Raw genomic sequence first — 20,282 nt, 5'->3', positions numbered from 1 at the left:
ATCACGTACAAATTAGTCTCGCACACGGAACACCAGCATACTTGGCAGCTGAAATCCACATCTCTGGAGGCTCCGGTGGGTCATGTAGCAAAACCATCAAAAGGCTGGCGTCTACGCTAGACTGCAAAGAGAAGACCCGCAAACAGTCCTTCTCCTGCCGTGCCCCGACCCTCCGGAACTCAATGCAGTCAGGCAGAGGCTAGAAATGCTCCCACCAACCTCCAGTAGTGGAAAATACACAAAACGTGGTGATTACAACTAAGCCCCTGCCCACTGTAAGCAATACAATTAAAATGATATGGTTATGTGGAACATGATGACATTAAGTGGTCTTGTTTCACTAAGATGAGAAGAAAATTATACTTTAATTCAGGGCAATGTTGGGGGAAATGGGCTAATACGGGGCTTCTAGACGGGTGATTGCACTGTCATAGGCGAGTAAAACGGTTATGTGTACCTCAACAAACATAAACATCCTGGACTCCAGAGCCCACCAAGATTGATGATGGACACCCACCTCTCCTCCCAGGGCTTCAACACAAGTCCTCCCGCAGTCCCTCTTCCAGGGGTGCTGGCCTAGCGCTGATGTTCTACATGAATACCCCCACTCGATGCTGCCAGTCACTCTACCACTTTCCTACTTGTCTTAATGTCCATCATGGTTGGAGGTCGCTTACTAATTTCCAGAGTACAGGCCAGGGAAGTCATTTGGGGGTTTCCAGTGGTTGCACCTGCGACCCCTCAGGTCCCTTGCTACTCCCTTGTTTTTTGTTTTTTTGACTGTAAGCTCCTGAGCTCTGACCAGCGCCATGTGCCTCTTTATTTTGGAAGTGTCTGGCTTTCTTGCTCAGGCATCTTAAAAAAAATGGGGTTCCAAAAGTGTAAGACTTCGAGCAGTGACCCTGAATAAGAAAGAATAGGAATACCAAGTAATGTGTCTTTCTGAAATTCTATACAGTAATTGCTACACTCATTAAAGGTTTATTTCAGGGGGTGAGTCCCTGATTTAGTCTGTTCTTAAACACCTCAACTCAGCCTTTCATCCTTCTGAGGACGATACATGACTACCAACACAGGTTGGGTGATATTGTATGTATATTTGTTTGATTTAAAGTGCTTACCCGTAAGTGCTATGCAATAACACATCATTATCAATGGGCCTTGGACGTCTGCTTGCATTCACAGTAATTTGGTAATATGGGCCTATACACACTGATATTAACAATATATATTGTGATTCATTCTTGTATGAAATGTACATCACATTATAATGATATCATAACCATATTTTCCATAGTGTATTTAGGAACAATGTTATGTGATCCCACTTCCGGTTCTGTCAATGGGTGAAAGGTTGTGTTCCATGGCTTCCCGTGATGTCACTTCGGGGTGGGGTCAAATATCATCACTTCCTGTGATGTCATCAGAAGTCAAGGGTCGTGCAATGTCACTTCCGCTACCCCTGGCATTTTGGTGAAATGATGTCCCTGGGGCAGGCCATTGGCGTCTAACAATACTAGCCACCTGGTTACAAAACAACCCTGCAGTCTCTTTGGCTCCTCCTCGACCCTGAGCTCATGGTCGGTGCATTTCATTGTGCACTGCCGCACATCTTTGACGCTCAGCTCAAGAGTTGCCATTCTGGGTGCATGGCACTTGGGTGTGCAAGATTCCGTTTATAAAATGGCTGCCACTGTAGATTCCTTTGGACGCACATGACGTTTCGTTAATTACCGCAGGCGGTAACAGCCAATGCAGTTATTGGGCATTTTCCGCGCACTGGTATTGCGTTGCTTCACGGTAATTAAGCCTATTGCTGTGGAGGATTTTGGGCCCCTCCCCTGCATTTGGCAATGGTAACTATCCAGTGAAGATTATTTCACCCAAGAACAGCCAAACTCACGAGGAGGGCCCCAGATGGAAGCAGGGATGTTGAGATGGGAGGGTATTTGAATACAGAGAGGCAAGCACTCCCCATTGCAGCTTCTGAATATGCATAGACGGAACATGAGCAATGTGGCGCTTTTTTAATTGGAGATATGCAAGGAAGTGGCAAACACAGGAGCGTGTGTGAGGCACGAGTGTGGCAAAGCAGGCGTCAGTGACGGCGCGCGCAGCTGTGCACAAGTGCATGGGAGCTCTCTGCTCGTGGTATAGCCGTGTGTGTTTACAGAGCGTGTGGAGATGTAACGCCGCGTGCCTTCTTTCTCCCTCCCCTGCATATACCCCCATAGCAAAGTCTCCGATCTCCGGAACAAGCTGAATGACGGCTACAAAACCCTGGCGAGGTACCCGGCTCTGCCGCAGCGGGGCTGCTGTGCCTGGATGCTCAGAGCTCCCGCTCCTCTGTCCCTGAATTCTGCAGCTTCTACGCTCCTCCCAGGCACAGGCCGCCGTGTGTCCCTTTCTTCCTTTCCCCCTCCACACAAACCTTCCTTACTTCCTCCCTCTTTCATTCCTTCTTTCCTTCCGTTCATGTTTCATGTCTTTCTATTTTTCATTTATTATTAGACTTACATCCTTCCCTCCATCCCCCATTCCTTCTTTCTTTCTTTCTTTCTTTCTTTCTTTCTTTCTTTCTTTCTTTCTTTCTTTCTTTCTTTCTTTCTTTCTTTCTTTCTTTCTTTCTTTCTTTCTTTTTTTCTTCCTTTCTTCCCTCCGTCCTTCCTTCGTTCCTTCGTTCCCTCCTTCTTTCCTTCCTTCTCTCCTCATTCCTTCCTACCCCTTCCTTCCTGTCTTCTCCCCTTCCTTCTTTCATGCATTCCTTCTTGTCTCCCCTTGTACCTCTCTTCCTTCCCTTTCCCATCCTTCTAATGTTCATTTCTTGCTATTTTTTTCCCTTCCTTTCGTCTTTTTTTCCCTTCCTTCATCATTCTCTTCTTTCTCCCTTCAATCCTTGTGTGCTTCCTTTTTTCTTCCTTCATTTTCCCTTCTCCTTTCCTCCACCCTTCATATAGTTCTTTTTAGCTTTATTTTTACATCTTTCCCCCTTTGCCTCCCGTCCCGCCCCCCCCACCGCTTCCTCCGCCCCGAGTAGGGCTGCTGTGCCGGAATGCTCACACCATACCTCTTCCAGGGTCCCTTCAACACTCTCACATGTGCCTCCTTCCCCTTCCTCCACACCTGCCCACCTGTCTCCTTCCTTCCTTCCTGTTCTGCTCTCTTATTTCATCCTTGTCGATCTCTGTCTCTAACACTCACTGTCTCTCCCTCTCTCGTTCTCTTCCCAATGTGCATCTCCTCTCTCGCGCTCTCTTCACAGAGTCTGTGCTTCCATCTCTCTCTCACTCTCTTTTTCTCCCTCTATCTTCCCAACTTACCTGCATCTCTTCCTAGCGTCCATTCTTCCATCGCACTCTCCCACTCTCTCTTTCTAATTTCAATGCTTCTGCCTCTTTCTCTAGCTGCTCTCTTTCTTCCTAGCCTCGCTATTTCTCTCGCTTTCTCTCTTTCATGTTTTCAGCTCCCTCTCTCTTGTTTGTCTTCTCTCTCTCATTGAACGGGCGGCCATGCTAGAAGTCTCCTCATGCACGCCGAAAATGGCTACCCAGCCACATTCTCTCCCTCGCGCGTGCTCTCTCTCTCTCTGTCGCTCATTCTATCACCCCCGCCTTGGCGCTATCTCTTCCTCTCTGTCTAACTTCACACTTCCCCTCCTCTTTCTCTCTTGCTCTCTTTTCCTCTCTTGCTCTTCCTGCCGCTTTGTCGTTTTCTCCTTCTCTCTTTTTTCTCTCACCTGCACTCTCTCTTGATCTTCCTCTGAATCGCCCTCTCGTTCATCCTAACTTCCATATCCCGCTCATCTCTCTCTCCGTCTTTCTCCTTCTCTCTTTATCTCTCTCACTTTCTCCTTCTCTCTCTATCTCTCTCTCCGTCTTTCTCCTTCTCTCTCTATCTCTCTCGCTTTCTCCTTCTCTCTCTATCTCTCTCTCCGTCTTTCTCCTTCTCTCTCTATCTCTCTCTCGCTTTCTCCTTCTCTCTCTATCTCTCTCTCACTTTCTCCTTCTCTCTCTATCTCTCTCACTTTCTTCTTCTCTCTCTATCTCTCTCACTTTCTCCTTCTCTCTCTATCTCTCCGTCTTTCTCCTTCTCTCTCTATCTCTCTCTCGCTTTCTCCTTCTCTCTCTATCTCTCTTACTTTCTCCTTCTCACTCTATCTCTCTCACCGTCTTTCTCCTTCTCTCTCTATCTCTCCCTCGCTTTCTCCTTCTCTCTCTATCTCTCCGTCTTTCTCCTTCTCTCTCTATCTCTCTCTCGCTTTCTCCTTCTCTCTCTATCTCTCTCGCTTTCTCCTTCTCTCTCTATCTCTCTCTCCGTCTTTCTCCTTCTCTCTCTATCTCTCTCTCGTTTTCTCCTTCTCTCTCTATCTCTTTCTCGCTTTCTCCTTCTCTCTCTATATCTCTCTCCTTCTCTCTCTCCGTCTTTCTCCTTCTCTCTCTATCTCTCTCTCGCTTTCTCCTTCTCTCTCTATCTCTCTCTCACTTTCTCCTTCTCTCTCTATCTCTCTCACTTTCTTCTTCTCTCTCTATCTCTCTCTCCATCTTTCTTCTTCTCTCTCTATCTCTCTCGCTTTCTCCTTCTCTCTCTATCTCTCCGTCTTTCTCCTTCTCTCTCTATCTCTCTCTCGCTTTCTCCTTCTCTCTCTATCTCTCTTACTTTCTCCTTCTCACTCTATCTCTCTCACCGTCTTTCTCCTTCTCTCTCTATCTCTCCCTCGCTTTCTCCTTCTCTCTCTATCTCTCCGTCTTTCTCCTTCTCTCTCTATCTCTCTCTCGCTTTCTCCATCTCTCTCTATTTCTCTCTCCGTCTTTCTCCTTCTCTCTCTATCTCTCTCTCGCTTTCTCCTTCTCTCTCTATCTCTCTCTCGCTTTCTCCTTCTCTCTCTATCTCTCTCACTTTCTCCTTCTCTCTCTATCTCTCTCTCCATCTTTCTTCTTCTCTCTCTATCTCTCTCTCGTTTTCTCCTTCTCTCTCTATCTCTCTCTCGCTTTCTCCTTCTCACTCTATCTCTCTCACCGTCTTTCTCCTTCTCTCTCTATCTCTCTCTCGCTTTCTCCTTCTCTCTCTATCTCTCCGTCTTTCTCCTTCTCTCTCTATCTCTCTCTCGCTTTCTCCTCTTTCTATCTCTCTCTCCGTCTTTCTCCTCTCTCTCTCTCGCTTTCTCCTTCTCTCTCTATCTCTCTTGCTTTCTCCTTCTCACTCTATCTCTCTCACCGTCTTTCTCCTTCTCTCTCTATCTCTCTCTCGCTTTCTCCTTCTGTCTCTATCTCTCCGTCTTTCTCCTTCTCTCTCTATCTCTCTCTCGCTTTCTCCTTCTCTCTCTATCTCTCTCTCCGTCTTTCTCCTTCTCTCTCTATCTCTCTCGCTTTCTCCTTCTCTCTCTATCTCTCGCTTTCTCCTTTTCTCTCTATCTCTCTCTCATCTTTCTCCTTCTCTCTCTATCTCTCTCTCGCTTTCTCCTTCTCTCTCTATCTCTCTCTCGCTTTCTCCTTCTCTCTCTATCTCTCTCTCACTTTCTCCTTCTCTCTCTATATCTCTCTCCGTCTTTCTCCTCTCTCTCTCTCGCTTTCTCCTTCTCTCTCTATCTCTCTCTCGCTTTCTCCTTCTCTCTCTATCTCTCTCACTTTCTCCTTCTCTCTCTATCTCTCTCTCCGTCTTTCTTCTTCTCTCTCTATCTCTCTCTCGTTTTCTCGTTCTCTCTCTATCTCTCTCTCGCTTTCTCCTCACTCTATCTCTCTCACTGTCTTTCCCCTTCTCTCTCTCTCTCTCTCTCTCTCTCGCTTTCTCCTTCTCTCTCTATCTCTCCGACTTTCCCCTTCTCTCTCTATCTCTCTCTCGCTTTCTCCTTCTCTCTCTATCTCTCTCTCCGTCTTTCTCCTTCTCTCTCTATCTCTCTCTCGCTTTCTCCTTCTCTCTCTATCTCTCTCGCTTTCTCCTTCTCTCTCTCGCTTTCTCCTTCTCTCTCTATCTCTCTCGCTTTCTCCTTCTCTCTCTATCTCTCTCTCCGTCTTTCTCCTTCTCTCTCTATCTCTCTCTCGCTTTCTCCTTCTCTCTTTATCTCTCTCGCTCTCTCCTTCTCTCTCTATCGCTCTCTCGCTTTCTCCTTCTCTCTCTATCTCTCTCTCCGTCTTTCTCCTTTTCTCTCTATCTCTCTCTCGCTTTCTCCTTCTCTATCTCTCTCTCTTTCTCCTTCTCTCTCTATCTTTCTCTCGCTTTCTCCTTCTCTCTCTATCTCTCTCTCGCTTTCTCCTTCTCTCTCTATCTCTCTCGCTTTCTCCTTCTCTCTCTATCTCTCTCTCCGTCTTTCTCCTTCTCTCTCTATCTCTCTCGCTCTCTCCTTACCTTCCACGCTTCCGTATCCGTTTTACCTCTAACAACCATCCTGTGTGTGATGACGTGCCTGCCTCATTGCATGCTGGAGTGCTGTGTAATATTATTTAAACACTTTAAAAACGTGTGAACATATATTCAACAAGGCAGCAGCACGTCCAAAACAAAAAAACAGCAATACTGCCATCTTAAAAGTGCCAATCTATTATGCAAGTCTGTGCAAAAAGGACAAGCATACTCGCCCTTGGCACTTAAGGGTTAAGGGTTAAGAAGAAGGCGTGCTGGAGGAGTGACTGTCTCCCAGAAGCTCTCAGACCATCACACTTGCTCTATGGGGTTCAGACTTCCTCTTCTAGGTTGGGCAATTCTCTGACCTAAGGCACCCTCCTAGGTGCCAGGGCACCCCCAGCTTCTGGCCCCAGGCAGACATCGGTTTCTTTTCTCCACAAGGGGTGAGGGGTCGCACATGGACACGCTCCACGGGGGCTTCATTTACCCAGTCCAGTCACTGTAGAGTTGGAAGGTGTAGGCATTTGCATCACCTGTGAGCATCTTCTGGCCTGCTGGAGCTAGGGCCCTCTAGCCTTGCAGCAGGAGAGTCGGATCTCGGCCAATTAAGGAATCCGTTTCCTGCTATCCTGTGACACTGTAATAAAATAACCACTTTAAGCCGTCATGCTACAGAAGGTTTAAAAAAAATAATAGTACCAACTCTAATATTAAACATATCATGACTCATTATGATGATATTGTGAGACTCGTGATCCAATGAAAGGAAACGCTACATGGCCACAGCTATCATACCCCAAAGACATGTTCCTCCACTCTTCCACTCGGCTCAATTACCTAATAAGGCAGACAATAAGCAGTGTTGCCCAGCAATTTGCTATGTGATTCTGTAGGTTTGCTAATTAAATGGACACTTGTGTAGCACAGTTGCTGATTTAAATGACCCTGTTCATTGAAAAGCACAGCTCACCCTGCAACCCTCTCTTGCCCTCAGGGCTCTCTCCACTCGCCGTTCCCTGCTCATTGTAGGTTCAAGGGGGCTAATGCAGAGAGAGTGCAGCAGTAAGGATCTCATCTGCTAATAAAAGTGCCAAAGGCCTGTCTGGGAGTGCTAGCCAAGAAAAGTTATTTCTTTTCCAAATAACTAAAAATTAGGTGTAATTAGGATGATACTTTTAGTAATCTAACTATATTCTGTTTAGCAAAGACCAGCATGTGTTCACTGTATTTCTAAAAGACTCTCCACTTCCTTTCCTAAAAATGAAAGTTGTTACATAATGCATAATGACAGTATTTCCACTGTAAAACACTGCATTATCCTCATGTTTTTCAATATATTTAAGGTTAGTGTATCTAAATCTCGTATAGTGTCAAATGCATTTCATTTTGTAGGTGAGGCGCATCACACTGACAGCGTACACTTCTAAAATGTACACAGCCAAATGCTTTTGATGGAAAAGCTAGTTCTGTGACCTGTTGGCTGCATACATCTGTGCAACTGGTGCTCAACCCAGGAGCTGATCCCCAACTCCTTGGCATTCTCTCTTATCACCCTGTTGCTGTATAGAAGTGACCCCGAAAGAGATTCGCCCACAAACTCCAATATTCCTCCTAGTGTGGCCAGTTCACCGACTGCTACACCATCCACTCTTCTTTCATCATGAATACACACAACTAACCAGATGTTAAGGGAAAGCAGCGATCACTAATTCCATCCACTATCTACATCTACAGACCTGCTGCAATACCATAACACTGGAGTTAGTCTCCAGAGCTCGCTTTGGTCTGCGATTATCGTTGCATTATATATCAGGACCTGGTGGGCAGAGCTGGCCAATCAGCAGGCTAGGAAGGCAAGCACAATCAGCAAGTAGCCTCCCGCATCTGACCAGCCTTCACCTAGACCTTGGAGAGTCTCCACTGGAGTCACCCAACCCCCTCCCCCCACTGCACCAGAGTGCCCATGCCCACTCACCCGTGCACCTCCTGGCCCACCTCCAGGTCCTGGAAATAAGTTATTTTCAATCATGGACGTATGTGTCATTTCTCTTTAAGGGAAGCATGAATTACTCAAATCCCTGTTGCCTTAAATATGGATACAAAAAGTACCAGCACCTGAGATTGCAGTTGAAGTGCTAATAGCAACAAATGCAGGTTAAGTGGGCACGCAAGGCTGGAGTGCTCTGCTTGGGCTTACCTGGCTCAACACCCAGCTGCACAGAACCTCAAACGGAAAAATGTTCTCAGAGCATTTTTATCATATCTAGTTATTTATCCATTCATGCAATGTTCCTTTACATTTTACAGACACCATTCACTTACTGCAGAGGGACACAAAATGCATTTTTGCGGCTCATTTTGGGTCTTGGGTACAAACAATGTCTAGAGACATTAAAAAATATTAGTACAACATCGTAAATCAAATACGTTTGTTTGCTAATCGAAACATTTGTAATTAGCAAACTCTGCTAATCAGTTTTTGAAAATAAATGTATGCTGTGCTTAGTTATACATTAACACTATAGGTGATAACACCACATGCTGGCCCTTTCCCTCATACTGAAAGACTCATGGTGATCCTGGGCATATCTGTGACAGCCTGTTGTGTAGCTGCTCAACCGTGAACAATGGTTGTCTTACTAAACCACTTGTACACATGTGATGGAGCAGAATATACCAAGCATCCTCCCAATGAGAGAATGCCAGCTCATTCAGTAGAGAGGACAACCATAGCTATTTCACAACACCACCTAATTATGTCACGAAGTGGCTGCCTCCACTCAGAAGGGGTTATATGTTATCATTCTGTAAATGCATAATCTCTTGGATGGGATGTCCCTCCGGCTACCCGACGAAGAGATCTCAATGGAAAGAAAAAGTTCACACTTAAAATGGCTGCATGGTAAACCTATCCATAGAAATGGAAGCATTGCTTGCATTGCGGGTGGGGGTGAGTTTGTGTGTGCTCGCGCTTGTGCGTAAGTGCATGTGTGTGTGCAAATGTGCATGTTTGTGTGTGTGTGGTGTTCACCTTGGTCTTCATGCGCTTAACTAGTTAAATGGGACTGCATGGCCCTCTCTGCATCTCCCCCGCTGCATTCATAATTACTGTCAACACCTATGATGTTCAAGCACCAATCATTTGTAAGTTTGTGAATGCTTATGGAAAGCAAATGTGCCAATGAGTTTGAGGGTAGATACATCTTGTTAGCACTTAAGAAGTTGTGACATTGTAATAACATTCAGATGGCTTTTATACCAGCGCAATGTTATTTTAGGATTATTAAACCTCAAAAGTAATATGGAAGCACATTAAAAAAGTCACAGATAGGTGAGTGTTATTAAAGTTAAAATTACATTTCTACAGGATCAAATATTGCCAGGAACCAAAGTGCAACCATCTTAAACATGCTGTAAAATACTATTGCTATGTTTTGGTGACAGGTTTCTACCTGGGAATTACCACCAGAAAATGAGAATGTTCAACCGGGTAAGACCTCTGTGGGGCTAAATCTCTCCCGTGACCCATGTCAGGATAGCTATATAGGCTTATGGAAGTGTCATTATGACCCAGGATTGGAGCTCCTTGGCTGACTGCAATGTTATTGAGATGTTCTGATATGATAAATAGTGCTTTATGGGGTACATATGTGTGCTATTGTATAGGATCACCTTAATTATTCGAACATAGCACGTCTGTAAAGGTTACAGTTTCTACCTAGCCAGTGTTCGTGGTAAAGCCCCTCGTGCAGGGCGCCGCCAGTTTATCTCATTGGTAGGCTTCATTAAAAGATATCATTGAGAGCGCACAACCACATTGACGGCACATCCTTCAGAACATCGCCCTAGAACTGCTGAAAAGCGATGATGTGTGTCTCGCGCGGCTGTTATAATGACATCTACCGTTTCTTCACAACAGGGAGGAGATGGAAGACCCCAGGTATCTTGCCCTTCCCACGCATATCTTTACCCTGCATGCAGCACGGTGTGGTGTGGACATCTTTGAATGCTTTTCTTCAAACTAGAGGCTAACCTGGAACCAATAATGACCAGCCACTTAGGTGTACCTTAAGAGAGGAAACGTGCCTACAATAGATTCAAGGCACATTCTGTTATTGGTGATACATGGAAAATGGTTCCACAACGCCCTGTGGACCCTTGAAGGAGGAACACAATGAGGCTCATTATGAGTTGCTAATCATTCCGGTGGTATACCGCCAATCTGCCCCTATGGATTCTGCTGCCTGATATCCTGGTATTAGCGGGATAATACAAGTGGTGGAAAGGGTGGCAAGTTCCCATTCCATGGAGTCCCATAGGTCTCCCTCGATGGGATTGCCAGAATCACCGGTACCGTTAATACCGCCACTGCCCCCACCGACAAACTTGTGTTTCCCCAGTCCCGAAAAACGCTGGTGCCGGAATTACCGCAAATTGTATCAGCATTTTCCCCGGACCGAGGAACTTGTAGTGAGCCCAGTTGTCTTATCCATCTGACCACACACCAGTTCCGCGGTTGCCAAAGATATTATGCATTTAATTTTAAAATTGTATATTTTTAAGCTTTTATGTTTTAATTACAGATTGAAAAATGTACAGCATGGCACAATCATTTAAATTAATTATATAGGAGCTGAATAGCATAAACCTATTCAGACTACAAAGCTTCACTTGATATGAAACCCGATCACATGCGCAACACCTCTCTACCCGTGCTACAACAGGATGCCATTTGCTTCTGTTTGTATCACGGTACTAGTTTGACATCTACTCTTTTTGAGACTTGAAGTTGTTGAGGTTTACATTTCTTTCATCGGTGTGTTTGATTCAGAGGAAACAGGCCTTACCCATTGTTTCCTTATTGTAATAAGTAGTAGAGCAGTGGTAAGACTGATGGCCTCCACCGTGAGCCTTGTGCGTGGGTCAGATGCACACGGCACGGTGATGATTGGGCGGACCCAAAGGATGAGGGTGTCGCAGCTGCTCTGAGGAACATTTGCTATTACATTTGCTCTTTCTGGCTTAATCGTGGCACAGAAACGTGTTGGTGACGTGATATGCGGAACCATGATGTGAAAAATATTTGGATTAGGGAAAATAAGTCAACCAAGCCCTCTGACAATATTGTTGATGTGCTCCTGCAATCGAGTGAGAAACTCTAGCATTGGGCGATCCTTGCGGTCGCAGTGAAGGCGGGAACTGGGTGGAGATATTATAAAGCCTGACTTTTATGGATGCGCTCAGTAAGTGGCGCAACGGACACCGGTGCGCTGCAAGAGAGCTTCCAGTACACAAGGCCCTCAGATTAAATCGATGTCGGTATCTGTCTCTGGGCAGTGGAAACATCAGGGTCTCCTCGCCAATGTGAGGAGAACCCACACATTTAATGTTACACTACTCATCTGGAGGTGTAGAAGCCTGTGGCCCTTTATAACCAGTAGGTCCCTACTACCCCCTCTTCAACAGGTCAATGAACTTAGATAGCAAACACCCATGACTCTCCACCAATGCTGTGTGCTGTGTGCTGTGGTTATTGCTGTGATGTAGTGCTTGGAGTAGACTGTGTTGAGTTGTTTTCTAATATGTGCATGCATTCGCGTGACCTTGCCACCCGTTTACAGTAGAGTGGACACTACCTAAAATGACCGACCATTGTGATTTCAGAGGGAAGGCGAAGGAAAAGGAGAAAGAGAAGAAGTCCGGCATTTTATCCTTCAGGTACCCAACAGAGAAGGTCACTTGCTGCCAGAGTGTGCTAGGGAACACTTTTCAGCTTTAGATGTGGCTGGTTTTCTGAAAAAAAAAGAACCCTTGGATGATCTGTGTTGTGTGCGCTGTAACACACCTTTACAACTTTCAGTGGGAAGGGAAGATGACGGAAATAGAGGGAGCGAAATAGAGGGTGGCTTTGCACTTGTTAGTGTGACTTACCCGAGCTTGGGCAACACACGGTGGGAAATAGTTAACAACATTTTATGTAGAGGACGTACTCATTCATGTGAGTGAGTCACAACTTTTCCTGAGTTCTCAGCGGTAGATGCATCCAGACTGCAACTGACAAAAGCCTACAGGGGATGATCCTTACTGTACAAAGTAAACACCAGTAAGGTCCAAGCAGGGAGTGGACTGAAAAAGAAGGCCCAGGCAGACTAATACATGAGTCCCCATCAACCTGACTTCAGGCTAAATGCAGCACTTTAGCCCTTGAGTCCGACTGTAACCAAGTCCTGTTTTATTTAGACACTTTTGAGCTTCAATCCTCTTGACCTTAAGTCTTGTTGTACTTGAGCTGTGTTGATCACGAGTGCTGTTGTATGTGTTGTCTGCTGAGCCTCTGCCTTGCTGTCCTTGAGTGCTGTTGTAATAAAGCATTGCTGATCTTCAGTCATCTTTTACTTGAGTCTTGCTGAGCTTCACTTCTGCTGTACTTGAGTCCTGCTGTACTTGAGTCTTGCTGTCTTTGAGTCCTGCTGTACTTGAGCCCTGCTGTACTTGAGTCCTGCTGTCTTTGAGTCCTGCTGTACCTGAGTCCTGCTGTACTTGAGTATTGCTGTCATTGAGTCCTGCTGTACTTGAGTCTTCCTGTCATGGAGTCCTGCTGTACTTGAGTCCTGCTGTACTTGAGTCTTGCTGTCTTTGAGTGCTGCTGTACTTGAGTACTGCTGTTCTTGAGTATTGCTGAGCCTCACCCCTGCTTTACTTGAGTCTTGCTGTCTTTGAGTCCTACTGTACTTGAGTCCTGCTGTACTTGAGTCTTGCTGCCTTTGAGTCCTGCTGTACTTGAGTCCTGCTGTGCTTGAGTCTTGCTGTCTTTGAGTCCTGCTGTACTTGAGCCCTGCTGTACTTGAGTCTTGCTGTCTTTGAGTCCTGCTGTCTTTGAGTCCTACTGTAATTGAGACCTGCTGTACTTGAGTCCTGCTGTACTTGAGTCCTGCTGTACTTGAGTCTTGCTGTCTTTAAGTCCTGCTGTACTTGAGTCTTGCTGTCTTTGAGTCCTGCTGTACTTGAGTCCCACTGTACTTGAGTCCTGCTGTACTTGACTCTTGCTGTCTTTGAGTCCTGCTGTACTTGAGTGCTGCTGTACTTGAGTGCTGCTGTACTTGAGTCTTGATGTCTTTGAGTCCTGCTGTACTTGAATCCTGCTTTACTTGAGCCCTGCTTTACATGGATCATGCTGTACCTCGGGCCTATTACCTTTAAGCCATGTTGTAAATGAGTCCTGTTGTAATTGAGGCTGTAGATATTGAGCAATGTTGACCTTGTTTCCTGCTGTACTTGCCCTATATTGAAATTCAGCCCTGCTCTACTTCAGTTCTGCTTTGCCTGGATCTTTTCATACTTCAGACATGTTATACTCAGTTTTGTTATACCTGGATCTTTATGTTCTACTTCGGGACGTCTTTACCTCGATCATTGTGTCTTTGAGCTCTCTTCTATTTCAGTACTTCTATATCTGAATCTTTTTGTGCTTCAGTATGTTCTATTTCAGTCTTGCTATACATCTATCTTTGTATACTTCAGACATGTTATACTTCAGTGTTGTTATAACTGGGTCTGTTTGTACTTCACCCTGTTCTACGTTAGTGCTGCTATGGCTTGATTTTTTGGTAGTTCAGTCCTGTTCGACTTCCATCCTGCTATATCACAATCTTTTTGTACTTCAGCCATGTTCTACTTCAGTCAAGCTATACCTGGATCCTTTTGTACTTCTATGTGTGTTCTACGTCAGTCCTGATGTATGTGGATCTTTTTGTACTCCAAACATGTTCTACTTCAGTCCTGATCTATCTGGAACGTTTTGTACTTAGCTCTGTTTTACTTCTGTTCTGCTATATCTGGATCTTTTTGTACTCCAGCCTTGGTCTACTTCAGTCCTGCTAAGTCCAGAACATTTTGTACTGCAGCCCTGTTCTACTTAAGACCGGCTATACCTGGATCCTTTTGGACCTCAGCCCTGTTCTACTTCAGTCCTGCTATACCTCAACCTGTTTGTTCTTCAACCCTGTCCTACTTCCGTCCTGCTCTGCCTAGAACTTTTTGTACTTTGCCCTGTTCTACATCAGTCCTGCTATGCCTAGATCTTTTTGTACTTTGCCCTGTTCTACTTCAGTCCTGCTATGCCTAGATCTTTTTGTACCTCAGCCCTGTTCTACTTCAGTCCTGCTACGCCTACATCCTTTTGTATGTTTCGCTGTTCTGCTTCAGTCCTGCTGTGCCTAGACCTTTCTGTACTTTGTCCTGTTCTACATCAGTCCTGCTATGCCTAAATCGTTTTGTACTTTGCCCTGTTCTACGTCAGTCCTGCTATGCCTAGATCTTTTTGTACTTTGCCCTGTTCTACTTCAGTCCTGCTATTCCTAGATCTTTTTGTACCTCAGCCCTATTCTACTTCAGTCCTGCTACATCTGGATCCTTTTGTACCTTAGCCCTGTTCTACTTCAGTCCTGCTATTCCTAGTTAGTTTTGAACTTCAGCCTGTTGTACTGATGTCCTACTGTATTTGATTCATGTTGTAATTGGGCACTGTTTACCTTGAACTAGGCGGATCTTGAGTAGTGTTAGACTTGAGTCATTGTAAGTTAATTTCTGTTCTACTTGAGCCCTGCTATACTTGGGTCCTTTCGTACCTCCGTCCTGTTGTACATGAGCTCTGTTGTAAAATGGTCCTATTTACGTTGTCTTTTGTTGGGTTGCTTTCCGTGCCTTTCATTTTAAGTGACACCTGTCTTCTCTATTCCATCTGCACATTTCATGGGAGTACAAAGTCATTTGCACAAAAACAAACAGAACTTGGAATAATGTGATTAGTGAACTAAAAGGTGGAAGAGTTGACAGAAAGGTGAGCTGGTCTCCTCCATCCATGGAACCTGGAAATCTAGTCAGGTTCTCATGATATCCACATTGAACGTACAGCAGGAAATGTTGCATAAAACATGTCGAATGATGTTATCTGCATATGCTTAATGATTGTGAAAACCTGCCTGGGATTTACTATTTAGTGGGTGACAAGCACAGCAGCAATTCGACGTTCATGATGTATAGTGCCCCCTTCATTTGCACATACACACATCTAAAAGGCAAGAACATGGTGGTTAAGTCATTGCCAACAAGACAACCGATTCACAAATGTCTATTGCGAAACTTGAATAATGGATTAAATTACTAAATGCCTGAGGTTTCACTATTGTGAGAAGGTCACCTGCTTTCAGGACATGAGGGAGGATTGGAGGGCTCTGCGGTTCAGGTGGAGCCAACCACTCTGTGGGGCAACCCCTGGATTCCATACACAGTGGACACTCCACGGCTATCCAGTCCACCTCAGAGAGGGAACTCATAGGACATATCTAGCTGCAAACCTCCAGACGTGGAGTGTACGCCGCTATTCTTATCCATGGACGAGCAAGTGAAATAGAAGACTAGAACTCAACTGCACACAGACCACAGACTGTCCACAAGCCCACCTTTGGAGGCAGGGAGGAGAGAAGATCTCAGCAGGGCTTGCTTGCAAGCTGTAAACTGCTGATGCAGTGTGCTCCAAAGATTGAGATTGCTGACAAAGGACTCGGGGTACAAAGTAGGGTCCAGGGAGGGATTTCATCCTGGGACTGCCTACTCCAAGTTGGCAGTTCACTTATTTGTAGGCAAGGCCATTTCAGCTGTGCAGCACTTTTGAAACACTTGTGTATGAGCGCGATATAAATACAATATCATATCATATCCTATCAAACGGAACCCCCCAAGGTGATGCTTGATTGGAGAAAGGGCCAGACTGAATGAAAGACAGAGGTAGAACGGTTGAGGAATTGGACCTGCATAGGGCAGACCAATGACGTGTGCCGATATTGGCAGATAAATGGGCTCAGCAAAAAGAGCCCATTTGGACCTGACCCAATCCTTTAGTCCATGACAGTGTAAAAGGTGGGAGAAGAAGCCTCGTAGGAGTTTAGCAGTAGGATAGGACGGCATTCCTAAAGCTCATGTAGAGAGGGGAGAGTAAAATAGTGAGAGAGGAAGTGCTACTGCTGTCTAGGAAGGAAGGTTCAGCAGCGTGTCCTTGCCAGGCGGGCGGTACTAAGAGCTGGGTAGAGAAAGAGGACGTCCTAGACTGGTGGACCCATAGCTGGGGAGGATAGGACTAAAGTGCAAATTACTTAGAGAAAGCTTTGATACAGAGCTCGGAAACTGGTGGTAGCAATAATGTCTAGATCTTGGGAAAATTAAAAAGAGGTACAGAGAGAGAAAGAGAAATCTAACTGAGGGCTATAGAACAGACACTGGTGGAACAACAAGACTATCAGCTAATGAACGGTGGCTTGCTAGAAATGGAAAGGGGTATTGTTTCTATGCTGTACCCCCTGGCCCCTTGTGGGGGGGCTGGGGATATCAACAGCTGATAGGCAGTAATCATCTCAGAGGCAACAAAGTGGAAGGGCTTGCATATTGCCTTTTAGAGGCTGTTGCCTCATCATCTAACGATAATCATACAAACCTTAAATTGGGTTTCAGAGAGGGGTCATTATTGTGTGATAATGTCCACCTGCAATTTACTGGCTGAGTAAAAGGCAATATATCCCAATCGAGGATGACACACACACGGTTCCCCTCTGAGGCCGCATCCTTTCTGGGTCTCAATTATTATTGTACCAGCTATTATTTTACCACCAACTGAATAGCTTTACCATCATCGGTATTGAGATAGAAGGCTGGTGAGGCACCCATTTCCATTCGCATTAGTCCACTAGCAACACTTTGACGCAAGAAAGTGATACAAGAAGACATCATGACGGAGGAGTGGATCTATGATATGGTATGATATATTTTATTTATATCGCGCCCATACAAAAGTGTTTCAGAGCGCGACGAGGCAAGGGAGGGGAACAAGGGAGGACGAAACAACGCTCTTACTAGGCTCAGTGACATTGAGAATGCGCAAGTGCAGGGGAGAGGGAAGGGGGAAAGTGGCAGGGGTAGGGGAGTGGAAAGTGCTGAGAACAAGATCAAAATATAGCCAACTATTCACAATGTTCAAAGCCCTGGATGTCCTGCTTGTACATGGCATGCTACGCAAGGCCTGCATCGTCTACTACCTCAGCATACATCTATCCAGCTAGCCCACTCTTCAATTCTGCAAAACCTTCCTCATAGGCATGCTTAAAGAGAAATGATTACATAGTTGTAACACTTTGATGTATCTGTTTGTTTATCTTCCTGATGATTGCTCTTTTGCTCCAGCAAAGGGAAAGAGAAGAAGAAAGAGGCCAAGGAAGGCAAAGACAAGTAGGTACCCACCGAGTGTGCCCTTGATGTCTCTGTGGGGTGGGGGATGTGGCTGAACAGCAAATCTTTCTAAGGCAAGGGGAGCCCCATGTCTCTACCAAGTGTCTTGTACCATAACCAGAAGGTATTTAAGTTGGAAGGTATTGATAGAGCGCATCCCTGATATGTGTGCTATGTTTATCCCTGATATGTGTGCTATGTCTATTTGATAATATACCCTGCTCATCATTGGACGACTAAAGAATGTATAAATATGTGGTACCAGGTGTGATATCAATATCCCCTGGGTATTGCTTGAAGCAGAAATGGTATATGTGTTATGAGCTCAATGCAAGTGTATATTAAAATTGGTAAATTTATTTTTGGGCTGGTAGACGTATGTCAATGGTTAGGTATCAGCCTTTGTGGTATATAGTAGCAAGGGTGGCCGGTATAGGGCCGGTATGCCCCCCTAAGCGGGGGTGAGTGCTATTCACAACCCGGGGTTCGTCCTGAGTGCGTATAATTTTAGATATGTCTTTTTTTACGGGAGATGGGCTCCGCACACATTGCACAAGCCCATTCTCCAGTACAGTATGATATAGTAATGTTTATTTGTATACCGCCTATACACAGGCAAGTGTTTCAAAGCGCTCAACGAGGGTGGGGACAAAAACAACAGTCGCTCAGAGCCCTTGCATTTCTGAGACGATAATGGTCTGCACAGTCAGATTAAGTGAATATGATACATTTAACAGTTTGGATACAGCAAATAGGCCTGACAGCGATTCTGAAGTTTTTTCAAGTGCACATTAAGGGGTAAAGACAAGGGAGAACAGACAGAACGATGCCTGGGACCTGTGAGACTCTGAGGTACACCAGGCGGCCAGTCAGTCAGCTGTGTGGAAAGGAGAGAGAGAAGGGAGAGCAGAGAGCTAGGTCCTTCTTTTGGAGTTAAAGTCATAAAGTTTCACACCTTTGTAAATGTCAGAATGCCCTTCCCCAAGTTCAATAAAGTTCCAGAGCAGCAAGTTTCAAGATTCCCTACACCAAGTTCAATATCAAAATATGTTACAAAAAGAAGTATCTTGAAGCTTTATCTTTTAATTGAATTTCAACAATTCTTCATAGCTCAGGGTTCCCTTCCCAAGTCTCATATGCACCAATGGTAGTTTTCCCTTTGACACAATAGCAGTTTCCTTGTAAGAATGTAGGGGTTCTCTGGTCTGGGCCCAGTTGGTGTATCCCACAATCCACCCATTACAGGTCACGCAACCATGAATCTTGAGTTCCCTTTGTATAGTTCAATTTTAATAAACAATTCAGTATTCAAGGTTAGCAGTTTGCTTATTTTCATTCTTAACAATCTTTCTTGGGGATTTTGTTCATCTCTCACGTGGCTCCCCTTTTTGTAAAAGTCTTTCTTCATACATAGGCTTTCCAGAATATGGGCCTCATCACGACTTGGGCGGTAACGGTAACGCTATTAGCGCGGGCGGTATTAGCCCTACCGCCGAACTCCCCGGCGCTAATAGCGCCGGATCACGAGTTTGGCGGTAATGTAAGTTCCCATTCCCCACTGAGCCCATTCGGGAATGCCCCATTCCCCATTGGGCTCAATGGGGAATCTTCACGCTAATACCGCCGGTGGATTTCCCGCCGGCGGTAATAGCGCAGATTTTCGGCAGATTTCCCCCCAGCTCAGAGCTCGGGTGAAATCCGCCGAAGCCCTGATTCGGCGGACCCTTAAATCCGGCGGTAATAGCGCTACTGCCGGATTTAAGGGTTACCGCCGAAGTCGTGATGAGGCCCTATATCTCTTGATACGCGACCACTCTGTTACTTGGTATTCCTTAACTTCTCTTTTCATCATTATTTATTCGTAAAGCCTTGTTCATTGATTGTGAACGTGTATTTCCTCACGCACAATTATTCTGCTACATTGTATTCACTCGTGCCTTTCACATACCGGGTTTCGCATTATCTGAAACAGACCGGTTGTGTTCTTGACTTTCAGCTGGATTCTGTTGAAACATCTTTTTTCTCCGAGGTCAGGGCCTAGCCAGCAGCCCCTCAGACACTCCTGGGCTTTCTTCTCAGCCCAGGGGAACGAGCATTTCTTCCTAATCACTTCATAAGAGATAGCCATGCCTCCCGACTCCCTTCTCTGGACTTCTCTGGGTCTCCCTGGAGACAAAGCTCCCTCGCCACACTTCCTCTCATTGCCTCGCTCTGCACACTCTCAGTGTCTCAGAATCTGTTCCTGGGCAACTCTGGCATCTCAGCTGCTCTCCCAACTCACTCAGCTTCCTTCCTGTTACTGCTCATTTTATACTCTCCAGAGACTTTGATAGGTTGTAAGTGGGTATACATAGTTTCAATTGCCTGACTTTGCCTGAACCTATTAGTGGGACATGTCCGTTCAGTATACTGGTGTGCCTCTTTTGTCATCTTCTTCGTCCCATTACCAAAGTGGTGAGAGTAAGTGGTGTTTATTACTCTCAGTTGCTTCTTCCTCATCTCAGTACCAGAGGGGGAAGAGTGTAGAGTGTTCATTAGTCTCAGTTGTTTATTCTTCGTCTCAGTACTCTCAGGTACCCCAAGAGGGAACAAAAGGGGAACTGATCTACAGTAACCAATAAAGTTCAGGGGTGGATTAAACCGGTTGTCACTAGGATAAGGGGGAT

At 45.4% G+C, this 20,282-nt stretch overlaps 1 protein-coding gene across 8 annotated transcripts in view; it reads left to right on the top strand.

Annotated features, from left to right (window-relative positions):
* OTOF (otoferlin) overlaps nucleotides 1-20,282 on the top strand; it is a 1,702,209-nt gene that overhangs the window by 1,115,845 nt on the left and 566,082 nt on the right. The window contains exons 1-3 of one of the 8 annotated variants that reach the window (XM_069605610.1): nucleotides 10,264-10,279; nucleotides 12,004-12,057; nucleotides 17,572-17,616. The exons of the other annotated variants lie outside the window; for them this stretch is intronic. Coding sequence (XP_069461711.1) covers nucleotides 10,266-10,279; nucleotides 12,004-12,057; nucleotides 17,572-17,616 — 113 coding nt within the window. The 5' untranslated portion in view covers nucleotides 10,264-10,265. Of the gene's footprint in view, nucleotides 1-10,263; nucleotides 10,280-12,003; nucleotides 12,058-17,571; nucleotides 17,617-20,282 lie in introns of those variants that run through there. 8 annotated transcript variants of the gene reach the window in all.

Source organism: Ambystoma mexicanum, chromosome 4p (genome assembly GCF_040938575.1).
Source record: "Ambystoma mexicanum isolate Mex_15411 chromosome 4p, UKY_AmexF1_1, whole genome shotgun sequence".
NCBI lineage: Eukaryota > Metazoa > Chordata > Amphibia > Caudata > Ambystomatidae > Ambystoma > Ambystoma mexicanum.
This window is presented reverse-complemented; position numbering and strand designations above follow the sequence as displayed.